At 36.9% G+C, this 22,331-nt stretch overlaps 1 protein-coding gene across 9 annotated transcripts in view; it reads left to right on the plus strand.

The window, feature by feature from the left end:
* The window catches only part of ARFGEF1 (ADP ribosylation factor guanine nucleotide exchange factor 1), a 169,642-nt gene that overhangs the window by 91,504 nt on the left and 55,807 nt on the right, over nucleotides 1-22,331 (plus strand). For all 9 annotated transcript variants that reach the window (XR_009214822.1, XM_058443929.1, XM_058443930.1 and 6 more), the window contains 5 exons: nucleotides 609-760; nucleotides 12,013-12,141; nucleotides 13,403-13,561; nucleotides 13,803-13,953; nucleotides 19,326-19,416. Coding sequence is in view for 8 of the 9 variants with exons in the window: in XM_058443929.1 (XP_058299912.1) it covers nucleotides 609-760; nucleotides 12,013-12,141; nucleotides 13,403-13,561; nucleotides 13,803-13,953; nucleotides 19,326-19,416 (682 nt within the window). In the remaining variant the exon portion in view is untranslated. The remainder of the gene's footprint in view (nucleotides 1-608; nucleotides 761-12,012; nucleotides 12,142-13,402; nucleotides 13,562-13,802; nucleotides 13,954-19,325; nucleotides 19,417-22,331) is intronic.

Consider the following 22,331-nt stretch of genomic DNA (forward strand, 5'->3'; position numbering starts at 1 on the left):
GTGATCTGCCTGCCTCGGCTTCCCAAAGTGCTGGGATTACAGGCGTGAGCCACCACTCCCAGCCGGATGCCATTGCATTTTACCTCTCTTCTGCTCTTCCCTCATTCCATATTTGGGTTGTTTCCCTAGTAATTTTATTCTGACAGTTGTACCTACTCATTTCCCTTTTCATAGGTTTTCCACTTATTCCTGACTCCCAGTCTAGGAATTATTTTTTTTTTTGAGGTGAAATTCATAGAACATAAAATTAGCCATTTAAAAATGAACAATTCAGTGGCATTTAGTACATTCACAGTGTTGTGCAACTACCACCTCTAATTCCAAAATATTTCATTATCCCAAAATGAAACTCCAAACCCATCAAGCAATTACTCCTTATTCCCTCTACCCCCAGCCCCTGGAAAATACCAGCCTACTTTCTATTTCTATGGATTTTACCTATTCTGGATTTTTCATATAAGTGGAATCATATAATATGGGATCTTTTGTGTCTTGCTTCTTAGGATTATTTTTAATTACTGGTGGTGTTTATTATTTGATAGTAAAACATCAAAATAGAATTCTTAAATGTTTTATATTTTAAATGCTGATAGTGTTTATTGTTTCAGATGTAGCCAGTGAAAAACAAAGAAGACTTCTGTATAACTTAGAAATGGAGCAGATGGCCAAGACAGCTAAAGCACTCATGGAGGCCGTGAGCCATGTTCAGGCACCCTTTACAAGTGCAACACATTTGGAGCATGTGAGGCCCATGTTTAAGGTTAGAATTTTCAAGTAATGTTTGATTGCAGTGTACATTTATATATAACTGTACATTTATAATGTTTTTAAGTTAAGGAAGAGATACAGTGATATAACACATTAGTGTAGACGTATTGAGGTGAAATTCATATAACATGTTATTTAGGACATAGTAGATACAAATTTTCTATTAAAGAGAACAAGAAGAGTTACTCACTATAAGTAATTAATAGTTGTGTAATCTTAGGAATTAAGCATAGAAAAGTTTTGGAGAATGATCATTAATCCTTGGCCTGATTTTCTCTAAATGAGTTATGCTTAAGCCTTTGGAGTTAACTCACATTTCAAATGATCATGAGGCTCTTGTTTTCTTCAAGTGTTTTGGGCCCAGGAACTTACATCAGGCTTCTGAGTATGCCTGGGGCCCAGAAAGTAGGGTAAGGAACAGAAGACAATATTATTTGTGTTTGTGGGTTGATTTAGTGAGAATGATACTTACTCTTTAACATTTGATTTCCCATTCCTTCTTCATTCTCCAAATTCCAGAGTGAGTAAGCAGTGCATTACTACAAGGGTTGTAGCAAAGTGGAGTAGTGTCTAGTTAAGTTTGAAAAGAGAAAGTGGGTAAAGTATATTCCTGTTCATGAGACCATATGGCAAGGTGGTCTGTGGAGGCTAAAGATCATAATCCGATGCTCACTCTGATTCTTAACTACACGTATGTGTGGGTGGTTAAAGATGACTACAGGATTCTTGTGCTTCCTTTTAGCTCCAAAATTTTGTAATTACTTCTACCTCTTCTTCAAGGTCCATGTGATCATGTGATACACTATTTCTAACCGTTGATGAAGAATCACGAGATGAGAGTGAGCTTTTATGATCTATTCTCTGGATTTGTTGTAGTTTATTTACACATCCTCCAAACTAGAATTAAGAATCTTTTCCCTCAGTGCCATTTCTGCTACCACTACACTACTGCAGGCGCCCTCATTGTTCCCTCTGATGACTGCGGCATTCTCCTAACAGGCATCTTCATGTCTACTTTTTCACTCCTCTTACCCATTTATAGAGACCAGAGTGATCTTTTTAAAATACCAAATGAAATGCCAGCTTCTTACTTAAAGCTTTTTATTGGCTTTGCATGATACCATGAAACCTGACACACCCATAGTGTCTGTAGACTTTCTGTGATCTGGCTCCACCTGCCTCTCCAATTTCATCACTAGATCTCTTCTGTTTCTTACTATGCTGCAGTCACACCAGCATTCTTTTGGTTTCTAGAACATCTTAAATTATTTTCTCTTCAGGGCATTCATATGAGGTATGTCGTTTGTCTAGAATGTTCTTTCCTTCTTTGCCTGAGTAGTTTCCAGTTTAAATATCGCCCTCTCAGCCAGGCACGGTGGCTTACGCCTGTATTCCCAGCACTTTGGGAGGCCGAGGTGGGTGGATTGCTTCAGGTCAGGAGTTCAAGACCAGCCTGACCAACATGGTGAAACCCCATCTCTACTAAAAGTACAAAAATTAGCTGGGCTTGGTGGCATGCACCTATAGTCCCAGGTACTTGAATGCTGAGGCAGGAGAATTGCTTGAACCTGGGAGGCGGAGGTTGCAGTGAGCCAAGATCAGGCCACTGCACTCCAGCCTGGGTGACAGAGTGAGACTCTGTCTCAAAAATAAAAATAAAAATAAATATAAATATCACCCTCTCTGAGAGTTCTGCACTGTTCCCTCTAATCTAAACTGGGTCCCTGATTCATAATATTCTATGCCTTTCCTTCAGTATATCTATAGATTTATCTATCCATCTATCTGTATGTCTTCCTATCTGTGTACAGACTTGTGTGCTCCTCGACTTACGATGGGATTATGTCTCAATAAACCCATTGATTAAGTGGAAAATGTATTTAATACACCTAACCTACAGAACGTTATAGCTTAGCCTTGCCTGCCTTGAACATGCCCAGGATACTTACCTTAGCCTACAGGTGGGCAAAATCATCTAACACAAAGCCTGTTTTATGCTACAGTACTGAATATCTCATGTAATTTATTGAATACTATACTGAAAATGAAAAACAATAGTTGTATGAATATATTGTAAAGTCAAAAAATGGTAAGTTGAACCATTGTAAGTTGGGAACTGTCTGTATATACATTATTTATATACATGTATGAGATAAGGAACTACATCTGTTCACTTTTCCCAACATCGACCATAGTTCCTGGCTTGTGTTAAGTACTCAATGAATAAACGTTGGCTGGGTGGAAAGAATGAATGATATATTCCTGGAATGCAATGTATAATATTAAGGGATATAAACTTTTTTTAAGATAAAGCAAAGACAAAAAAAAAAGTTTATCTTATTAGAAACAAGATACAGTGTCACTTGTAGTCTTCAAATATTATTGCACTTTAATATAATTTAAGAAAGCATTCATGAAACAATCTGTAGACTAGTTTTAACAGACAAGTAACACCTGTAAGCAGGCATGACTGTCCTAAATTGTTTACTAGGTATGAATTTTACAAAGATTATTTATAGTAATGGTAATGGTGGAGCTGGAGAGTATTGCACCTTCTCCGAGCTGCACTATGAGAACCACTATTCTGTGGGATGTCTCTTCACTTTGTTGATTGTTTCCTTTGCTTTGCAGAAGCTTTTTAACTTGATGTGTCCATTTGTCCATTTTTACTTTGGTTACCTGTGCTTGTGGGGTATTCCTCAAGAAATCTTTGCCCAGATTAATGTCGTAGAGAGTATCCCCGATGTTTTCTTATGGTAGTTTCATAGTTTGAGGTCTTAGATGTAAGTTTTTAATACATTTTGATCTGATTTTTGTATATGGCAAGATAAAGCAGTCGTTTCATTCTTTTGTATATGGATATCCAGTTTTCCCAGTACTGTTTATTGAAGAAACTGTCCTTTCTCCCAATGTATGTTCTTGGCTCCTTTGTCAAAAATGAATTCACTAGATGTATGGATTTATTTTTGGGTTCTCTATTCTGTTCCAGTGATCTACATAACTCTTTTGATGCCAGTACTGTGCCATTTTGGCTACTATAGCTCTGTAGTATAACTTGAAGGCAGGTAATGTGATTTCTTCCAGTTTTGTTCTTTTTGCTCAGGATAGCTTTGGCTATTCTGGGTCTTTTTTGATTCCATATAAATTGTAGGATTTTTTTTTCTATTTCTATGAAGAATGTCATGGTATTCTATAGATTGCTTTGGGTAATATGGACATTTTATCAATATTGATTCTTCTAATCCATAAACATAAAATATCTTTCAATTTTTCTGGTCTCCTCTTCAGTTTCTTTCATCACTGTTCTGTAGTTTTCATTGTAGAGATCTTTCACTTCTTTGGTTAATTTTTAAAATTTCTTTCTCAGATTGTTCACTGTTGTCAAATAGAAATGCTCCTGAATTTTGTATGTTGATTTTTGTGTCCTGCAGCTTTACTGAATTTATCAGTTCTCATAGTTTTTTGGTAGGCTTTTCCAAATATAAGATCGTATCACCTGCAAATAGATAATTTGACTTCTTCCTTTCCAGTTTGGATGTCTTTTATTTCTTTGTCTTTTCTGATTCCTCCAGCTGGTTCTTTCAGTACTTTGTTGAATAACAGTGGTGAAAGTAGGCATCCTTGTTGTGTGTCAGACCTTAGAGGAAAGGCTTTCTGTTTTTCCCTTTTCAGTACAATACTAGCTGTGGTCTGTTGTGTATGGCTTTCATTATGTTGAGGAATATTCCTTCTATACCTACTTTTTTGAGAGTTTTTATCAAATGCTTTTTCAGCATCAGTTGAAATGATCATATGGTATTGTCTTTCATTCTGTTGATATGATATATCACATTGATTAATTTGTGTATGTTGAACCATCCTTGCATCCCTGGGATAAATCCCACTTGGTCATGATGAATAATCTTTTAAATGTGTTGTTGAATTTGGTTTGCTAGTATTTTGTTGAGGATTTTTGCATCAATATTCATCAGTGATACTGGCCTGCAATTTTTTTTTTTTTAATGTGTCTTTGTCTGGTTGTGGTATCAGGGTATTACTGGCCTTTTAGAATGAATTTGGAAATATTCCCTCCTCTTCTGTTTCTCAGAATAGTTTGAATGGGATTGGTATTAGTTCTTTAAATGTTTGGTAGAATTTAGCAGTGAAGCCATCAGATCCCACACTTTCCTTTGCTGGGAGACGTTTTATTATGGCTTTGATCTCATTGTTTGTTATTGGTCTGTTCAGGTTTTGAATTTCTTATTGGTTCAATCTTCATAGATTCTATATGTCTAGGAATTTATCCATCTCCTTTAGATTTTCCAGTTTACCGGCATATAGTTGCTCAGAGTAGCCACTAAGAATCCTTTGAATTTCTGTGGTATCAGTTGTAATGTCTCCTTTTTCATCTCTAATTTTATTTATTTGTGTCTTCAGTATTTTTCTTAGTCTTGGTTAAGGTTTGCAAGTTTATCTATCATTTCAGAAAACCAACTTTTTGTTTTGTATTTTTAAAATTTTAATTTTATTCATTTGTGCTCTGATCTTTATTTTCTTCTACTAATTTTGGGTTTGATTTGCTCTTGCTTTTCTAGTTCTTTAAGATACATCATTAGGTTGTTTATTTGGGGTTTTTCTTCTTTTTTGGTGTAGACACTAATAGCTATAAAATTTGCTCTTAGTACTACTTTCACTATATTCCATAGGTTTGGGTGCATTGTGTCTTCATTATCATTTGTTTCAAGAAATTTTTCAATTTCCTTCTTAATTTCTTCATTGACCCACTGGTCATTCAGGAGCATATTGTTTAATTTTCATGTGTTTGTATTGTTTCCAAAATTATTCTTGTTACTGATTTCTAGTTTTATTCCATTGTAGCAGAGAAGAGGCTTCATATTCAGTTTAAGTGTTTTCAGATTTGTTTTGAGTCCTAACATATGGTCTATCCTCTAGAATGATCCATGTGCTGAGGAAAAGAATGTGTATGCTACTGCCATTGGACGAAATATTCTGTAAATATCTATTAGATCCATTTGTTCTGTATTGCAGATTAAATCTGATGTTTCTTTGTTGATCTTCTGCTGGAAAGTCTGTCCAATATGGAAAATGAGGTGTTGAAGTCTCCAGCTGTTATTATATTGGGGTCTATCTCTGTCTTTAGCTCTAATAATATTTGCTTTATGTATTTGGGTGCTCCAGTGCTGGGTGTGCATCTATATATATATACACACACACATCCACACACAATTGCTATATCCTCTTGCTGAACTGACCTCTTTATCATTATATATTGGCTTTGTCTCTTCCTAGTTTTTGTCTTGAAATATATTTTGTCTGATACAAGTATAGCTACTCCTGCTCTTTTTTGCTTTCCATTTGCATGGAATATCTTTTTCCATCCCTTTATTTTCAGTCTGTGTGTATCATTATAGGTGAAGTGTGTCTCGTGTACACAACAGGTCATTGGGGCTTGTGTTTTTATTCATTCAGCCACTATTTATCTTTTTATTGGAGAGTTTAGCCTATGTATATTCAGCGTGACTATTGATAAAGACTTACTCCTCCCATTTTGTTATTTTCTCATTGTTTTGTGGTCTTCTTTCTTTCCTTCTTTCCTGTATTCCTTTTAGTGAAGGTTTTTTTCTCTGATGGTTTGATTTAATTTCTTTTTATTTTTTTGTGTATTCACTATAGGTTTTTTTGGTTTGAGGTTACCATGAGGCTTGCAAGTACTATCTTAACCCAATATTTTAAGCTGATAACACTGCTTGCATAAACAAATAAGCAAAAATAAAACTATTAACTCTACATTTTAACTTTGTTCCCCCGCTTTTTAACCTTTTGTTGTTTTTGTTGATACCTTATTGTACTGCCTGTGTCTTGAAAAGCTGTGGGTCATCTTTCTGTCTTTCTACTTAAGAGTATTTTACATGTCCACAGTTACACAGTGTTATAATACTATATTTTTCTGTGTACATTTTATAACCAGTGAGTTGTGTACTTTTAGATGATTTCTTCTTATTAATGTCCTTTCTCTGATTGAAGTACTCCCTTTAGCATTTCATGCAGGACATGTCTGGTGTTGATGAAATCCCTCAGCTTTCATTTGTCTGGGAAATTATTTCTCTTTCATGTTTAAAGGATAGTTTCACCAGATGTGTACTATTTTCAGGTAAAAGTTTTTTCCATAAGCACTTTAAGTATGTGGTACCACTGTATCCTGGCCTGTGTGGTTTCCACTGAATAGTCTGCTGCCAGACATATTGGAGCTTCATTGTATGTTATTTGTTTCTTTTCTTTTGTTGCTTTTAGGATCCTTTATCTTTGACCTTTGTGAGTTTAATTATTAAAAAGCCTTGAGGTAATTGTCTTTGGGTTACATTTGTTTGATGTTCTATAACCTTCTTGTACTGGATACTGTTATGTTTATCTAGGTTTGCTGAGTTCTCTGTTGTTATCCCTTTGAATAAACTTTCTACCTCTATCTCTTTCTCTGCCTCTTTGAAGACCAATAACTTTTAGAATTGCCCTTTTAAAGCTATTTTCCAGATTTTATAGGTGTGCTTCATTCTTTTTTCTTTTGCCTCCTCTGACTGTATTTTTTTCAGATAGCCTGTCTTCACGCTTACTAATTCTTTCTTCGGCTTGATCAGTTCTGCTATTAAGAGACTCATGGGGCTGGGCACCGTGATTTATGCCTGTAATCCCAACACTTTGGGAGGCTGAAGTGGGTAGATCACTTGAGCCCAGGAGTTTGAGACCAGTCTGGGCAACATGGTGAAGCCCCATCTCTACAAAAATTAGCCAGGTATAGTGGCTTGTGCCTGTGGTTCCAGCTACTAGGAAAGCTGAGGTGGGAGGATTGCTTGATCCTGGGAGGTGGAGGTTGCAGTGAGCTGTGATGTCACTGCACTCCAGCCTGAGTAACAGAGTGAGCTCCTCACACACACAAAAAAACAACAACAACAGAGAAAGAGAGACTCAGTATGTCGATTGCTTTTTTTTTTTTTTTTTTGAGATGGAGTCTCACTTTGTCGCCCAGGCTGGAGTGCAGTGGCATGATCTCGGCTCATTGCAACCTCCATCTCCCAGGTTCAAGCAATTCTCTCTGCCTCAGCTTCCTGAGTAGCTTGGATTACAGGCACCTGCTACCATGTCTGGCTGATTTTTGTACTTTTAGTAGAGACAGGGTTTTGTCATGTTGGCCAGGCTGCTCTCAAAACTACTGATCTCAGGTGATCCGCTCACCTCGGCCTCCCAAAGTGCTGGGATTACAGGCGTGAGCCACTGCGCCTGGCCTGCATTTTTTGACTGTGAAATTTTGTTTGATTTTTTTTTTTATTTTAATCCTTTTAAAAATTTATCTGATGGAATTCTGAATTTCTTCTGTGTTACCTTGAATTTATTTGAGTTTCCTCAAAACAGCTCTTTTGAATTCGCTGTCAGAAAGGTCACATATATCTCTTTCTCCAGGATTGGTCCCTGGTATTTAGTTCTTTTGGTGAGGTCGTGTTTTCCTGGATAGTCTTGATACTTACAGATGTTGATTGATGTCTGGGCTTTGAGTAATTAAGTATTTATTGTAGTCTTCTCAGTCTGGGCTTGTTTGTACCCATCCTTCTTGGGAAGGCTTTCTAGGTATTCAAAAGGACTTGATGATAGGGTTTGGCTGTGTCCTTACCTAAATCTCACCTTGAATTGTAGCTCCCATAATTCCCATGTGTCATGGGAGAGACCCAGTGGGAGGTAATTGAATCATGGGGCAGGTCTTTTCCCGTGCTGTTCTTGTGATAGTGAATGAGTCTCATGAGAGCCGATGGTTTTATAAAGGAGAGTTCCCCCACACAAGCTCTCTCTTGCCTGCTGCTGTGTAAGACATGACTTTGCTCCTCCTTGCCTTCCACCATGATTGTGAGGCCTCCCAGCCACGTGGAACTGAGTCCGTTAAGCCTGTTTTTCTTTATAAATTACCCAGTCTTGGGTATGTCTTTATTAGCAGCTTGAGAATGGACTAATATACTTGAGTATTGTGATCCATGCCATATCTGCTTTAGGGGACACCCCAAGTTCAGTTAACCGTGGGTTACTTGCAGACTCTGTGGTTCTTGCAGACTCATAGAGGTATCACCTTAGTGGTCTTCAATAAGATTCAGAAGAATTCTGTGGATTACCCCCCAGGTTCCAGGCAGGTCCAGAGATACTATCTTGGAGCCAGGGACATGAGTCAGAAACCTTAGGAATCTACCTGGTGTTCTCTTCTACTGCAGCTGAGCTGGCACTCAAACTACAAGACACAGTTCTTCCCACTCTTCCCTCCCTTTTTCACAGGCAAAGGAGCCTTAGCCCGTGGCCATCACCACCACAGGCCCACGGGGAGTACTGCCAAGCTACTGCTGATGTTCACAAGGGCCAAGGGCTCTCTCGTGAGCTTGTCTTGAATGCTGCCAGGCCGGGACTCACCCTTCAGGGCAGTGGGCTTCCCTCTGGCCCAGGGCAGGTACAGAAATGCCATCCCAGAGGCAAGGCCTGGAATAAGGTCTGCAAGAGCCCACTTGTTGCTCTACCTTTCTGTGGCCAAGCTGGTACCTAAAGTGCAAGACAAAGTCCCCTTTACTTTTTCCTCTGCAAGAAGGAGTCCCTACCCTTAGCCACCACAGCTGGGAATGCACTGAGTTTCACCCGAGTCCCACAGTGTACTATCTGGATATCACTCTGGCTATTCAGGGCCCAGGGGCTCTTTAGTCAGCAAATGAGGGATCCTGTGAGGACTGGGCCCTTCCCTTCAAGGCAGTGGATTCCCTTCTGGCCTAGGATGTGTCTAGAAATCAGAGCTAGAGGCCTCACACCTCTGCCTGGTGCCCTATCCTACTGTGGCTGAGCTAGTTTTAGAGATGCAAGATAAAGTCCTCTTTATTCTTCCTTCTCCTTTCCTTAAGTATAAGAAGGGAGTCTGTTTTGGAGCTACAAGCTATGGTTGGGGGAGGGGTGATGCCAGCACTCCCTTAGCCACTCTAGCTGGTGTCTCAGTAGGTTGTGTATCCCCCAGGTCCACTGCCTCCAAGCCCAGCACAGGTAGGCCTTGCCTAGGAGTTGCAGTCCTGTGGCCTAGACTGACTTTCAAGTTTATTTAGGGCCCCAGAACACTTTAGTCCATGCTGGTGTGGCTTGCTGGAACTCAGGTTCCTACTGCTAGGATGGGTGATGCCTGTCTGGCTGTGGCTCGTCTGAATGCTTCCTCTGTGGGTGGGCATCAGCTCAGTTCAGCTCAGTTTTGCTTTCTACTGTGACAGGATGGCACTGAGTTCAATGTAAAGTCTCACAGTTGCTGCACTGTCCCTCTCCCAAGTACACAGATTTTCTCTCTGCAGCACAGGGCCGCTGATGGGAGATGGGGGAGGGATGGCGTTGGGATTTAAGACTGTCTTTCCTACCCTCTTCAGTGTCCCTTTCAGTGATATGAAGTTAAAACCAGATACTGTGAGTGCTCACCTGTTTCTTGGTTCTTATGAAGGTGTTTTTTTGTGTGTGTAGATAGTTGTTAAATTTGGTGTTCCTGCATGGGGGATGATTGGTGGAGCTCTCTTTTTGGCCCTCTTGTTCCTGCATATTATCCATTTTTCAGAACTTTTTAATGTATTGCCAAACTGTGTTCCACAAAGTTTTGTACAGTTATGAGTGCACAGTTTAACTATTGCCTGGATATTATTCAGTTGTAATTTGATAGGAGGAATCATTGTCTTTGATTCCTAAAGGAGTTAAACATTTTTTTTCACTGCCTTAAGAACCACTTGTGTCTCTTCTTGTATAAAATATAACACAGATTTCCAAATAGATACACTGTTTCTCCACAGAGTGTGTAAGTTATTGCTGTCATATGGTACTTTGTAGTTTAGAAGTACCGCACTTACGTTTCTCTCAGCTTCTCTCTGTAGTGGCAGTTCAAATATAATAGATGAAGAAAAGTGAGGTTCGGAGAGATTAAATAAGTGGCAGAGCTGAGACTAGAACGTAGGTTCTGTGACTTCTGTTTGTTTGTTTAGAGATTATAAATGTTTACTTCTCAACTTTCTGAAGTTTAGAAACAAAGCTCTGGGTAATTGTTTTCCTTAGTAATGCTAAATGCTTTATAGATCTTTTAGAAATTCAATTGTAATTTCTATAGTGCACTGATAGAAACATTTTTCGTCTTTATGGCTCTATGGCTATATAGTTTTTCTTTATGATAACCACTTAAAAGCAGTTGAATACTTTCACATCAGACATTTCAAAATTATGTATTTTATTAGAATTTTCAGTGGCCAAAAAGTAGCGTCTTTTTTGCTTTATATTGTAACTTCATTCAGGATTCAAAGTTTTGATAGTAAAATTTCAGTAAGTATTTGTTGTCTTCCACAGTGTATAATGAGGAAGTATTTTATTGAACTACTTTTTAAATATTGTCCAACTGGAAACCAGAAATATCACTGATGTCTCAATGTAAAATATTTAACTATTTTTTAAAAATTAGACTAAATGATGTTCAGGGAATGGGCTTAAAGAAAAGAGAACAATGTTGTTTATTGCAAGTAGGAAAATGATTAACAGGATCTTACTGGAAATAAAGAGTGTGAAATATTGCAAGAGACAAAGCTTATAAAGAGAGAGGAGTTCTGAAGTCGGGTAAAACTAATATTTTTATGAATATTGATTATTTCCATTTTTTAATTGATGTGAATAATTTATAGGTACAGTTCTTAAAATATGCCTAAGGTCCTCTATTGAATGCATTATTTTGCTCTCCCATTTATTCAAGCCCAGGCAGCACTATATAGTTTTCCCCCTTTGTTTAAGAAAGCTTTCTAGGCCGGGCACAGTGGCTCACGCCTGTAATCCCAGCACTTTGGGAGGCCAAGGTGGGCAGATCACGAGGTCAGGAGATCGAGACCATCCTGGCTAACACGGTGAAACCCCGTCTCTACTAAAAATACAAAAAATTAGCTGGGCGTGGTGGCAGGTGCCTGTAGTCCCAGCTACGTGGGAGGCTGAGGCAGGAGAATGGCATGAACCAGGGGCGGAGCCTGCAGTGAGCCGAGATCGCGCCACTGCACTCCAGCCTGGGTGAAAGAGCGAGACTCCTTCTCAAAAAGAAAAAAAAAAAGAAAGCTTTCTAGATAATTGCCAAGAATTTCATTTCTTTTTTTCAGAACTTGTATTGTCTAAAAGCTTTGAGAAATATTAATGTGTTATCATAAACTTTAATTAAAATACAATTTTTAATTTTTGTAGTTGGCTTGGACACCTTTTCTGGCTGCATTCAGTGTGGGTCTACAAGATTGTGATGATACTGAAGTAGCCTCTCTTTGCCTGGAAGGTATAAGATGTGCAATCAGAATTGCATGCATTTTCAGCATTCAGGTAACAGAGAATTTTGTCTTTGTAGCCAGTTTGGAACATTAATTACTTATGCCATTACAATAGTTTAAATTACAATAATTTTTTATGTGTGACATTAAGAACTAATTTCAAGTTTATGATGGAATTTAAATGAATCTTAATGTTTAAGCTTCTGAGAAGCTGTTATAGAAGGAGTAGTTCTATACTGATCTGTCTAAAGTTTATCATTATAACTTTGGTTACAGTTTTTTTTCTCTATTGAAGATTATACAAAAAGTTTTCAAGACTTTGAATTCCTATGTTAATTTGAACATCTTGTTGAAACATATAAAATACCTTATTGAATCATAGTTTATATACAAGCATGTATATATTTTATATGATTTCATAACTTAAGCCTAAGAACAGGTTATCTTTAAGACATACAAATATTGAATACATAATTTTCATGAAAGAAGTCCTTTCTAGTAATTTATATGCTTTGAGGAACTTTTAAAAAAAGAAAAATTCATTCAACATTTAATTATAAATGCTAATGGCTTGCAAAAAGTATAGCGTAGCTGTGGAGAAAATGAGCAAATGTATAAATCATGTTTTTGCTAATCTACATAGTATTCAAAACAAAAGTGCTTAATGAATTTTTTTACTGTATGAATTCATTGGTTATCACTAAAAATCTCAATTTGACACCACCACTGCCTTTGGATTTTAGAAATGTATGTCCTTTCTGCTTCATGCATCATCTTAAAATGGATGAAAATAAAAAACTTTTGTGGAATTATATATAATTCATGACAAGTAAAACTTACTAAACTTACAAGTTACTGAACTTATGAGTTTAGGAGTGGAGGTTTAATAGGCAAAAGAAAGGGAAAGGAGGGCAGGGCACGGTGGCTCACGCCTGTAATCCCAGCACTTTGGGAGGTCGAGGTGGGCGGATCATAAGATCAGGAGTTCGAGACCAGCCTGGCCAACATGGTGAAACCCCGTCTGTACTAAAGATACAAAAAATTAGCTTGGCATGGTAGTGGGCGCCTGTAATCCCAGCTACTCTGGAGGCTGAGGCAGAAGAATCACTGAAACCTGGGAGGCGGAGGTAGCAGTGAGCCGAGATTGCGCCATTGAACTCCAGCCTGGGCTACAGGGTGAGACTCTGTCTCAAAAATTAATAAATAAATTAAAAAAAAAATCTTACTGAACAAGTAAACAGAGTTTGTTGGTGGGAAATTAGTCAATCTGCTCTATTTAGAACTGTGTAAATATACTTTTCTCTTTTTTATAGCTGGAGAGAGATGCATATGTCCAGGCACTAGCAAGATTTACCTTACTCACAGTGAGTTCCGGTATTACTGAAATGAAACAGAAGAACATTGACACAATAAAAACACTTATCACAGTGGCTCATACAGATGGAAATTATTTAGGAAATTCATGGCATGAGGTATAAGCACTTTATTTGCAACTTTGCAGTTTGGTTTATAAAATGAGCTAATGCTAAATAGTCCATCATTGACATGCCTAAATGTTTGGGGAGAAAATTAGTACATTTCGAATAAGTACATTTAGCTTTTAAAAATAATCTATAATGTAGTCTGTGTTTAAATCCTAGCTGCATATATTTAAATCTTTTTGAAGATATTTTTAACATGGAATTTAACATTTTTTTCCTTTTTGTAATTAAGATTCTGAAGTGCATCAGTCAGTTGGAGCTGGCACAGCTTATAGGAACTGGAGTGAAACCTCGATACATTTCTGGAACAGTGCGAGGCAGAGAAGGATCTCTTACTGGAACAAAAGATCAGGCTCCTGATGAATTTGTGGGTTTAGGGCTAGGTGAGAATTTTTACAAAGTATCAAAAATTGTTTTTAACTTCCTCATTATAAGTCACTTTATTGTAGTAATGAAATATAATTAGAGGGAGAAGATAAAATGCCTTTTGTCTAACCTTATGAGAAAAAGCAAGATGACTAAGGAACTAAATCTTTTTTGCCTGGTCTGGTTTGCAACATTAAATGACCCTTAGTTTCAGGCTTCTCTCTGGTTGTTGGAGAAGGATACAGTGCGTAGAGTTTTTAAATTACCTGCTTTTAAGAATAAGCAGGTAACTTGAATGTGTGAAAGCCGATATCAGGTAATAGTTGGGCAACTGGAGAAAGCATTCACATTCAGAATTGTTAAGGCAATGAGCAGGCCTAACCAGACTTTTCTGCCAGTATGAAACCTCTCCCCATGGCTCCCCATGCGCTCAATATGACCAGGAACTTCCACATTTAACCCAGTAGAACAAAAGAAAACATTAGCGAAAATGGATAGAGAAGAATGAAAAGCAATACATTTTTTAGTCATAAATGGAAGTTCCACCAGGGAAGAAGCAGAGCTTATTAGACTTTGACCTTAAGTATTTCTGGGTTTGGATTCTTCTGTATTTTTTCCTTATTATGTGTAAGTTACTTTAGTTCGCTGAGATTCAATTTCTGCCTTTGCAAACTAAAAGTGATATCTAATCATAGGATTGTTAGGATTAAATAAGAATATATATGACTGGACTTTGCATAATGGCTGGTATATTAGAAGTTTCTAGATATTCTCTCTCCATCTCTCTTCAATCCCCCCACCTCCAACCAATCTGGACACATTACTTAGAGCAGGAATCATATCTTTTAGTGATTCCTCTGTTGCTGCTAGCAGTAAAAATTCTTGAAACCCCAAAAGAATTTCAAACTTTATAAAGGATCAGTAGGAAAAGAATTAAAAACCAGGACCACGATATGGCTTCAAGTTGGACTGGGGAAAACTAATTCCCAGTGGTAATCAACTGAAGCAGCTAGCAATGCAGTCTGTCCCTCCATGATAGCATAGATGCTATAGTATTGTAAGGTCTGAGAGGTGCAGGTGTAGACTTGATACCTTGGTGATCTAGCAGCAAGATTTAGAACTACCTGAGCACCTGCACAAGGACTTACATAACTTGGAAGCCCAACTCTGTACATTAGAACTGTAATTACTCCATGGGGTAACATGAGATACAGATGAAAACTATTTTCAGGCAAGGGAAGTGAATGTGCACTGATTGGTTCAGTAACTTTGAAAAGACCTAGAGAGTGTGGGAATGCCAAAATAATGACAGGTGTTAATTGCTGGGCCAGAGTTTTGGCAAGTAGGACTACAGAATTAGGTTACACTAAAAACAAAACATCAGTGGGATATCTTCTAGAAGTTTTAGTTAAACGAGAAATAATGATACGTGCTGATAATACTTACTGGTATACTTGAAAATGAATTAAAATTAATTCATGTACTGTGCTACTTAGGTTGCAAGGATATAAGATGAACTGTCTTCTCCCTTCAGAAAAAGGAAATTTACAGAAAGATACACACATTGAGGCCTAGAAATGAAATGAAAAACAGTTCAGGCTTCCAGACCACTCTCAAGACCAGTAACACTTATTTTATACGTTATTTAGATTTTTTCTGTTATGTACTTCTCTTTTTGGTCTGCACCATTCTCTACTCACTCCTGACTCATCATCCTCCTTTTGAATCCACATCCTAGAAGGAGCTAGTCTGTTGACTTGGCTCCTGTTGGGCAGAGCTCTCTGGTTGGGCCATCGTGTTGGTTACCAGCCAACCCATGTGGCAAATGGCTACCCTTGTCCCCCTGTGCCTACCTAGGTCAGACAGCAGATGCTTTCTGGAGCAGAATGTTGTCATCAGAATTTAAGCTAGAAGAAGATGTGGTACAGTCAAGCCAGTTTAGTCTGCATATACAGTGGAGATATATATATATATGTATATTTTAAACTAATATCCTCTTTTTATTTTTATTTTTTTGAGTCAGAGTCTCACTGTGTCACCCAGGCTGGAGTGCAGTGGTGCAATCTCAGCTCACTGCAACCTCTGCTTCCTGGGTTCAAGTGATTCTCCTGCCTCAGCCTTTTGAGTAGCTGGGATTACAGGCGTGTGCCACCACACCTAGCTAATTTTTTTTGTTGTTTGTTTGTTTGTTTGTTTGTTTGTTTGTTTTAGTAGAGACAGGGTTTCACTACGTTGGCCAGGTTGGTCTTGAACTCCTGACCTCATGTGATCTGCCCGCCTTGGCCTCCCAAAGTGCCGGGATTACAGGTGTGAGCTACTGCGCCCGCCCATATCCTCTTTTATTAATGGTATCTCTGCCGAGTATTCCATGTAACCAAGTTGACCGAGTTGAGTATATATTTATCATACTTTCTGACTGACAGTAAAAAAGTCTGTACTTTCACTTTTTGGAAATATGAAACTTTCAGTTATTAAGAATACATAGTAGATAATTATTAGATTTGAATTATATGCATTCTTTTTTTTTCTATTTTTTTGAAGACGAGGTCTCACTCTGTTGTTGAGGCTGGAGTGCAGTGGCACGGTCATAGCTCACTGCAGTCTTGAACTCTTGGGCTCAACTTTTTTTTAAATTAAAGTTACTAAAGTAAAAGCCTGTCCCAGGCTTTCACTATGTTTTTTTCCTATTTCAGTATGTTGCCCAGGCTGGTTTCAAACTCCTGACCTCAGGTGATCCTCTCACCTCGGCCTCCCAAAATGCTAGGATTACAGGCATGAGCCATGGCACCTGGACTGCATGCTGGTCTTTCAAGAGATATCTTAACATTTAAAAATTCAATGGCTTTGTCACATAAATGTTCAGAGAGTATTCATGACACATAGTTTAAAAAATCTTATTTAACCGAAATATGCCCTCTCTGTTGTAACTGCTTTTCTTTCTACTTCCTACTTTCTACTTCTTTCTACTTCTGTGTAACCATCCTTCTAGGTCTAGGTTGAATTAATATTTCATCATATGTGAAGCCTTTCTTTGAGCTAATACCCGTATTCTCTTGTGTTGTGTGCTTTTGAGTAAATTTGTTTGACAAAACTGAAACTCTTATTAAGGGATTTCACATATTTGTGAAATGGGTTCTTTGGATTCCTAGACATTTTTTATATTCTTTGATTCCTTTAAATATTATTATTAATGATTTTGAATTATATTTAAATATAAAGGACATATTTTGACACGTGTGTGTGTGTGTGTGTGTGTGTATATATATATATATATATATATACACATGTATTTTTTTCCCCACAGAACATATATATTTCCTCTGTGGAAAGGATATCCTGTTGATACACAAAGGAAGTTATCTCATGATTGGCATTGTTTTTTTCTCATAGGTTTTTCTTTGTAAAATTCCTGTAACATGCTGTGCATGTCAAGTTTGCCTTGACACTATTTCCCTACCACCCCAATACTGTGTCACTTACTTCAGGCTTTCATTCTTGTTCACTTGTATTATAGGAGTAGACTTTTATCTCTCTGATTTCAATATTTTTTCCTATTTCAGTATGTTCTCCAGATATTACCAGTGTTGTCTTTTGGAAAATAGATTAGATCATATCAGTCTTCTAAAGGATCTAACGGATCCCTGTTTTCGAAAGTAGTACATTAAACCTAAGGGTCAAGGCTCTTCACATTCTCTTTTCTAGTCTGTCTTTTCAGCTTTATCTCCTACTACTGTTCTTTTCTCTTCTTCCTGGTGTCTGCCAATCCTTCATTATGGCTATGCTACCAAGTATGTGAAAACATGATGTACAGTTGTATGTTTCCATTACTTTATATAGCTGCCCCTCTGTCTCAATTGCTTTTCTTTCTCCTTCCTTTTCTACAGTTATCCTTCTAGGTCCAGGTTGAATTAATATTTCATCATATGTGAAGCCTTTCTGTGAGCTAACACCCCATTCTTGTCCCTATTGAAATTAGTTCTATTTAGCAAACTTTTATTCTATGTAGTTAGTTCATTTCAGCCATGAAGTAATCATTACATTGCATTGAAGTTCATTATAAACATACCTGTCTCTCCTGGTGTAAATTATTAACTCCATGAGGACAGGGGTTACATCTTTTTCACATCATTCAGTTCCTAGAATAGAATTTGAGGTCAGCAGGTTTAAATGATATCATCTGTTATGTTTGCATTCAGAGGGGCATTTATTGAGTGTTTGGTCGCTCAGGTCAAGTGTTGGTAGAGCACCTGCCTTGGACTTAATTTTGAGTAAGGTAGGAAAGTACAAAAATATGTGTTACTTGATTCCTAACCTTAGGAAACTTTTTATCTGGTTGTGAAAGCAACATTAACACACCTGAAATAATTTATATGAAACTGTATGAAAGTAATTCTGATTTGAGTAGTACTTAGCAAGTAAATGCTTAGTTCAAAGGCAGATGAGAACAATAGAGAGGAACTTTTCGTTGAGAACCCAGATTGAGTCTTGGTAGGTAAGTTTTAGATAGTTGAGGGATGGCACATTTTGGCTAGACTGTTGAAGGGAAGTGCTTTAAATGCTAGGCTAAAGAGTTTATATTTTATCTTGTAAGTATCAATCAGCAAAATGAAGGAGAAGATTTAGGAAATTATCTGGCAGGGGGAGGAAAGAGAGATTGAAGAGGGAAATAATTAATGGCAGGGAAATCAGTCAGGAAATAGTTTCAGTAATCTAGGACTGAGATTATGAGGGCCAGAACTAGGTAGGAATGGAAATGAACAGGTGATATGAAAAACAGATCAGAAGAAAAATTTAGTGACTAGTTGAATATTGATAGTGGAAGAGGGGAAGGATATCAAAGGTGATTCTGAAGTTAGTAATTTGAAGACTGGTAATATTGTTATTCTCCTCTCCAACGCATGGAACCAGTTTCAAGGAAAAAGATGAATGATTCTTTTCAATTACCTGTTAGAAAATACAGGTAGAATTTTCAACTGACCTTTGTAAATAGGGGACTAGAGATTAAATGACAAGGGAAGTCTAAATTTTTGGAGTTGGGATCATCCTCAGAAGGTATCATTGGAACTGGGATTAGTGCTGCATTTCTTTAAACATTAAGGGAAATTATATCTAATATCTATAATTTTGTGATATAAATTCACAGTGCCCCTACTTTGTGTGATCTTTACAAACATAGTTTGTGACTTATAACCATGTGTTGTATACTACTTAGTAAAGTTCATTTGCACATTTGGCCTTGTTAGTGTCACTGATGCCAAAAGAATTGTTCACCTGAAGCATTCTTTTATTAGGAAAGCAATTGATTTCACAAGTATGTTTTAGAACTGTTAAGTGTATTCTTCTACTGAATTATTTTCAAACTGAAATGACTCTCTTTTATATGTGGTAGTTGGAGGAAATGTGGACTGGAAACAGATAGCAAGTATTCAGGAATCCATTGGAGAAACCAGTTCTCAGAGTGTTGTTGTTGCTGTAGATAGGTAAGGTATTCATTTTATTCCCTTTTCAGATGATTACTATTTCAGTTCTGTAGCATTTAGGTGTTGGTAAAAAGAAAAAAATTATTGCCAAAATCATTTTTCTAAAGTAATATAAAATTATATTGTGATATGCTGTGATTCAGATGATGAAATACCTATAATTTTACTTTTTGGATCATAGAATATAAGAAGATGATAAACAGTATGAAAATTTAAGTTACAATAGATAATAATGGGCATTAAGGAAATGGTAACCTTGATGGAAAAAAATACAGGTGTTTTATTTTCTTGTAGAAAACTTATTCCCCTTATTATCCCTATTTCAAAATGTTGTATAGTTTATTTTTCTGGGTCCACAATAAAGACTGCATTATGGATGAAATGAAAGGTTTTATTGGCAATTATTATAAACTTTTTTGGAAAGGACTTCAGAATTTATATATTATACACATCACCACATATTCCCCATTTTTAGTTTGTTTTCTAAAAGAAAACCCACAGTATGCTTTATTTACTACAGAATATTTCCAATTTTAAAATGCCTAGCACGTAGAACAATATCTCCTATTGTTCTTTTGAAGATTAGCTTTTTCTAGAGAAATGCCCCCAAAATTGAAACATTTTACAACAGTGTTTCTTCTTTTTCTTCCTCTCCCCGCCCCCGCACCCCCCACTTGTGATGGAAACTTTCAAAAACATAATTTGTACAAATCTTTCCTTGATAGTCTGGAAACTCATGCTGATCCATTATTTTACTTTGCTTCAGATAAAACTTTTTGCTCTAAGTACAGGTAGAACTAGAATGTTCAGTGGCCACTGACCGTGGAAGTACTCCATGGAACTTTTTCCTTGAATTCTTAATGTCTACTTGCTGTTGGTTTTTTTTGTTTGTTTGTTTTTTTAAGAGGAGAGTCATTTGTCTATTTTTTTGTGAAGACTGAAGAAAGATTATCTCATACCTGCTGTATAACAAACATGAAGGCTTGCAACAGATGAGGCACTTGCAAAACACTTTACATTTAATCCTTTCAGTAGCCTCATGAGATGGGTATTCTTGTCCTCAATTTACAATGAGGAAACTGAGACAGAAAAAGATTAAATAACTTGTTCATTCCCACAACTAGGCTTGTGTAATAAGCATTCATGCTTAACCTCTCCACCTTTCAGCCTGCATGTACTACTGCAGAGCTATGTAATAGCCCTTCTGCTACCTAGCTAGCTTTCTTGTCAATGATTTTCTTGCCTTCCAGAAAAATCATCTTCACTGTCATTTTGAGAATCTATTCAGGCATGATTCAACATTTTACCTACTATTTCTGCTTTTATAATGTACTTTATATGACCACATCCAGTTCTAATTTATCTTCCTATCCACTGTTTGTTACAGACGGACATGTTACTCATTTGAAATTACCTCTCTGTTTTAAGACTTTATGCTATTTCAGAGGAGATTTAGCATAAATTTTGTTAGTACTTTGTCATCACAATCTTGTCATTGCCAGATACTTCTAAAAACATAAATCCAATATCAAATTTCATACAGAACCTCAGTATTGCAAATTTTTGCTTATAGTGAAAACACCGAAAGTTATATATTTGATCTCTTATAATGTTATATTATTCTTAAGTGGTACATTTCACTTTCCCATTAAATGTTTTTTGAATATCTGAGTTTATTTTCATATCGTTATGTTCAAACTTTGGTCCATTACCCAACTCAGTGGTAGTCAAGACAGTAGTGAAAATAGTGTCAGGCATCAATCTGGGGAGTTCTGTACTTACCCAGCAAACAGTCATTTTCCTGTCCTCAGGCCTGTTTTTCTGCATAACCTGTTATTACAAGTACAGGAACTAAAGAAAAAAATAATTTTTGTATGTTTAGTTCTTTATAGCTTCTGGTTTATTCACCAACAGAGAAAAGAATAAGATTTTATTACAGACTTTAAGGTGATAAAATTTTCTAATTATCTACTTTTGTGTTAGGAATCTTGTATTATTAGAATATAGGAGAAGAATATTGGGCCATTCAATCTGGGAATAACTGATCCTCTAGCATTTGCTAGGATAGGATTTTTTATGCATTGTTAAATTAGACCAATTTCATAATGAATATTACTAAACTATGCAGGAGATAGACTTTGTCCATGAATGGTTTATTTTTAATAGCTAAAAAACGATTATTTAGCATCATAGTTTTTCTCTTTATGGTTTTTTTATACATACCAGATCTAGCTATGAACTGGCTCACCTCACACTTTGGAATATTTCACCTATCAGAAAATATGTACAGCTCATCCCAACTTCCTTTGCTCATAAATACTTTTCATTTAGGCCTAAGAAATAAATGTTACCTCTAATATATTCACTGTGAAAAAACCTTTTACAGGTATAATAATATAGGCTGCTTGTGTATTGCATACAGTTTAAAAATTGATTTGATCCAGAATCTGCAAAAGTTTTGCCAACCTTTTTTTTGTGTGTCTGTATTATGTGAGGAAGCAGTAATCTTACCAATGTTTTTTTTCTAATGTTTTTTAAAAAGCACATGATTTTTAATATTCATAAACAAGGTTCTTGTGCTTCTGTCCTTTGCTTTTTCTATGGAAAATGTAGAAACCATTTCATAGGCTGATTTTATGAAACACAGCTCTGTTCTCTTGCCTTAATATTAAGGCTTGACTTTAAATTCCCCACAGACTGCTGTGCTCTACCATATGGCTTATCTTTAGTGGAGCATTACTAGAAATAGAGTGACCCCCTCAGAGACTATGGAAGTGAGTAGGAATTGGGATGCCCTTTCTCAGAATGGATGCTCCCCCAACCTTCCACCATCACAACAGTCCACAGAACCTGTCTTATTGCTGATGATAGTTCTCTCTCCTATTGCCTTTGTTCTCCATTGTTTCAACACCTTC

Source organism: Hylobates moloch, unplaced genomic scaffold (genome assembly GCF_009828535.3).
Source record: "Hylobates moloch isolate HMO894 unplaced genomic scaffold, HMol_V3 SCAFFOLD_9, whole genome shotgun sequence".
Taxonomy (NCBI): domain Eukaryota; kingdom Metazoa; phylum Chordata; class Mammalia; order Primates; family Hylobatidae; genus Hylobates; species Hylobates moloch.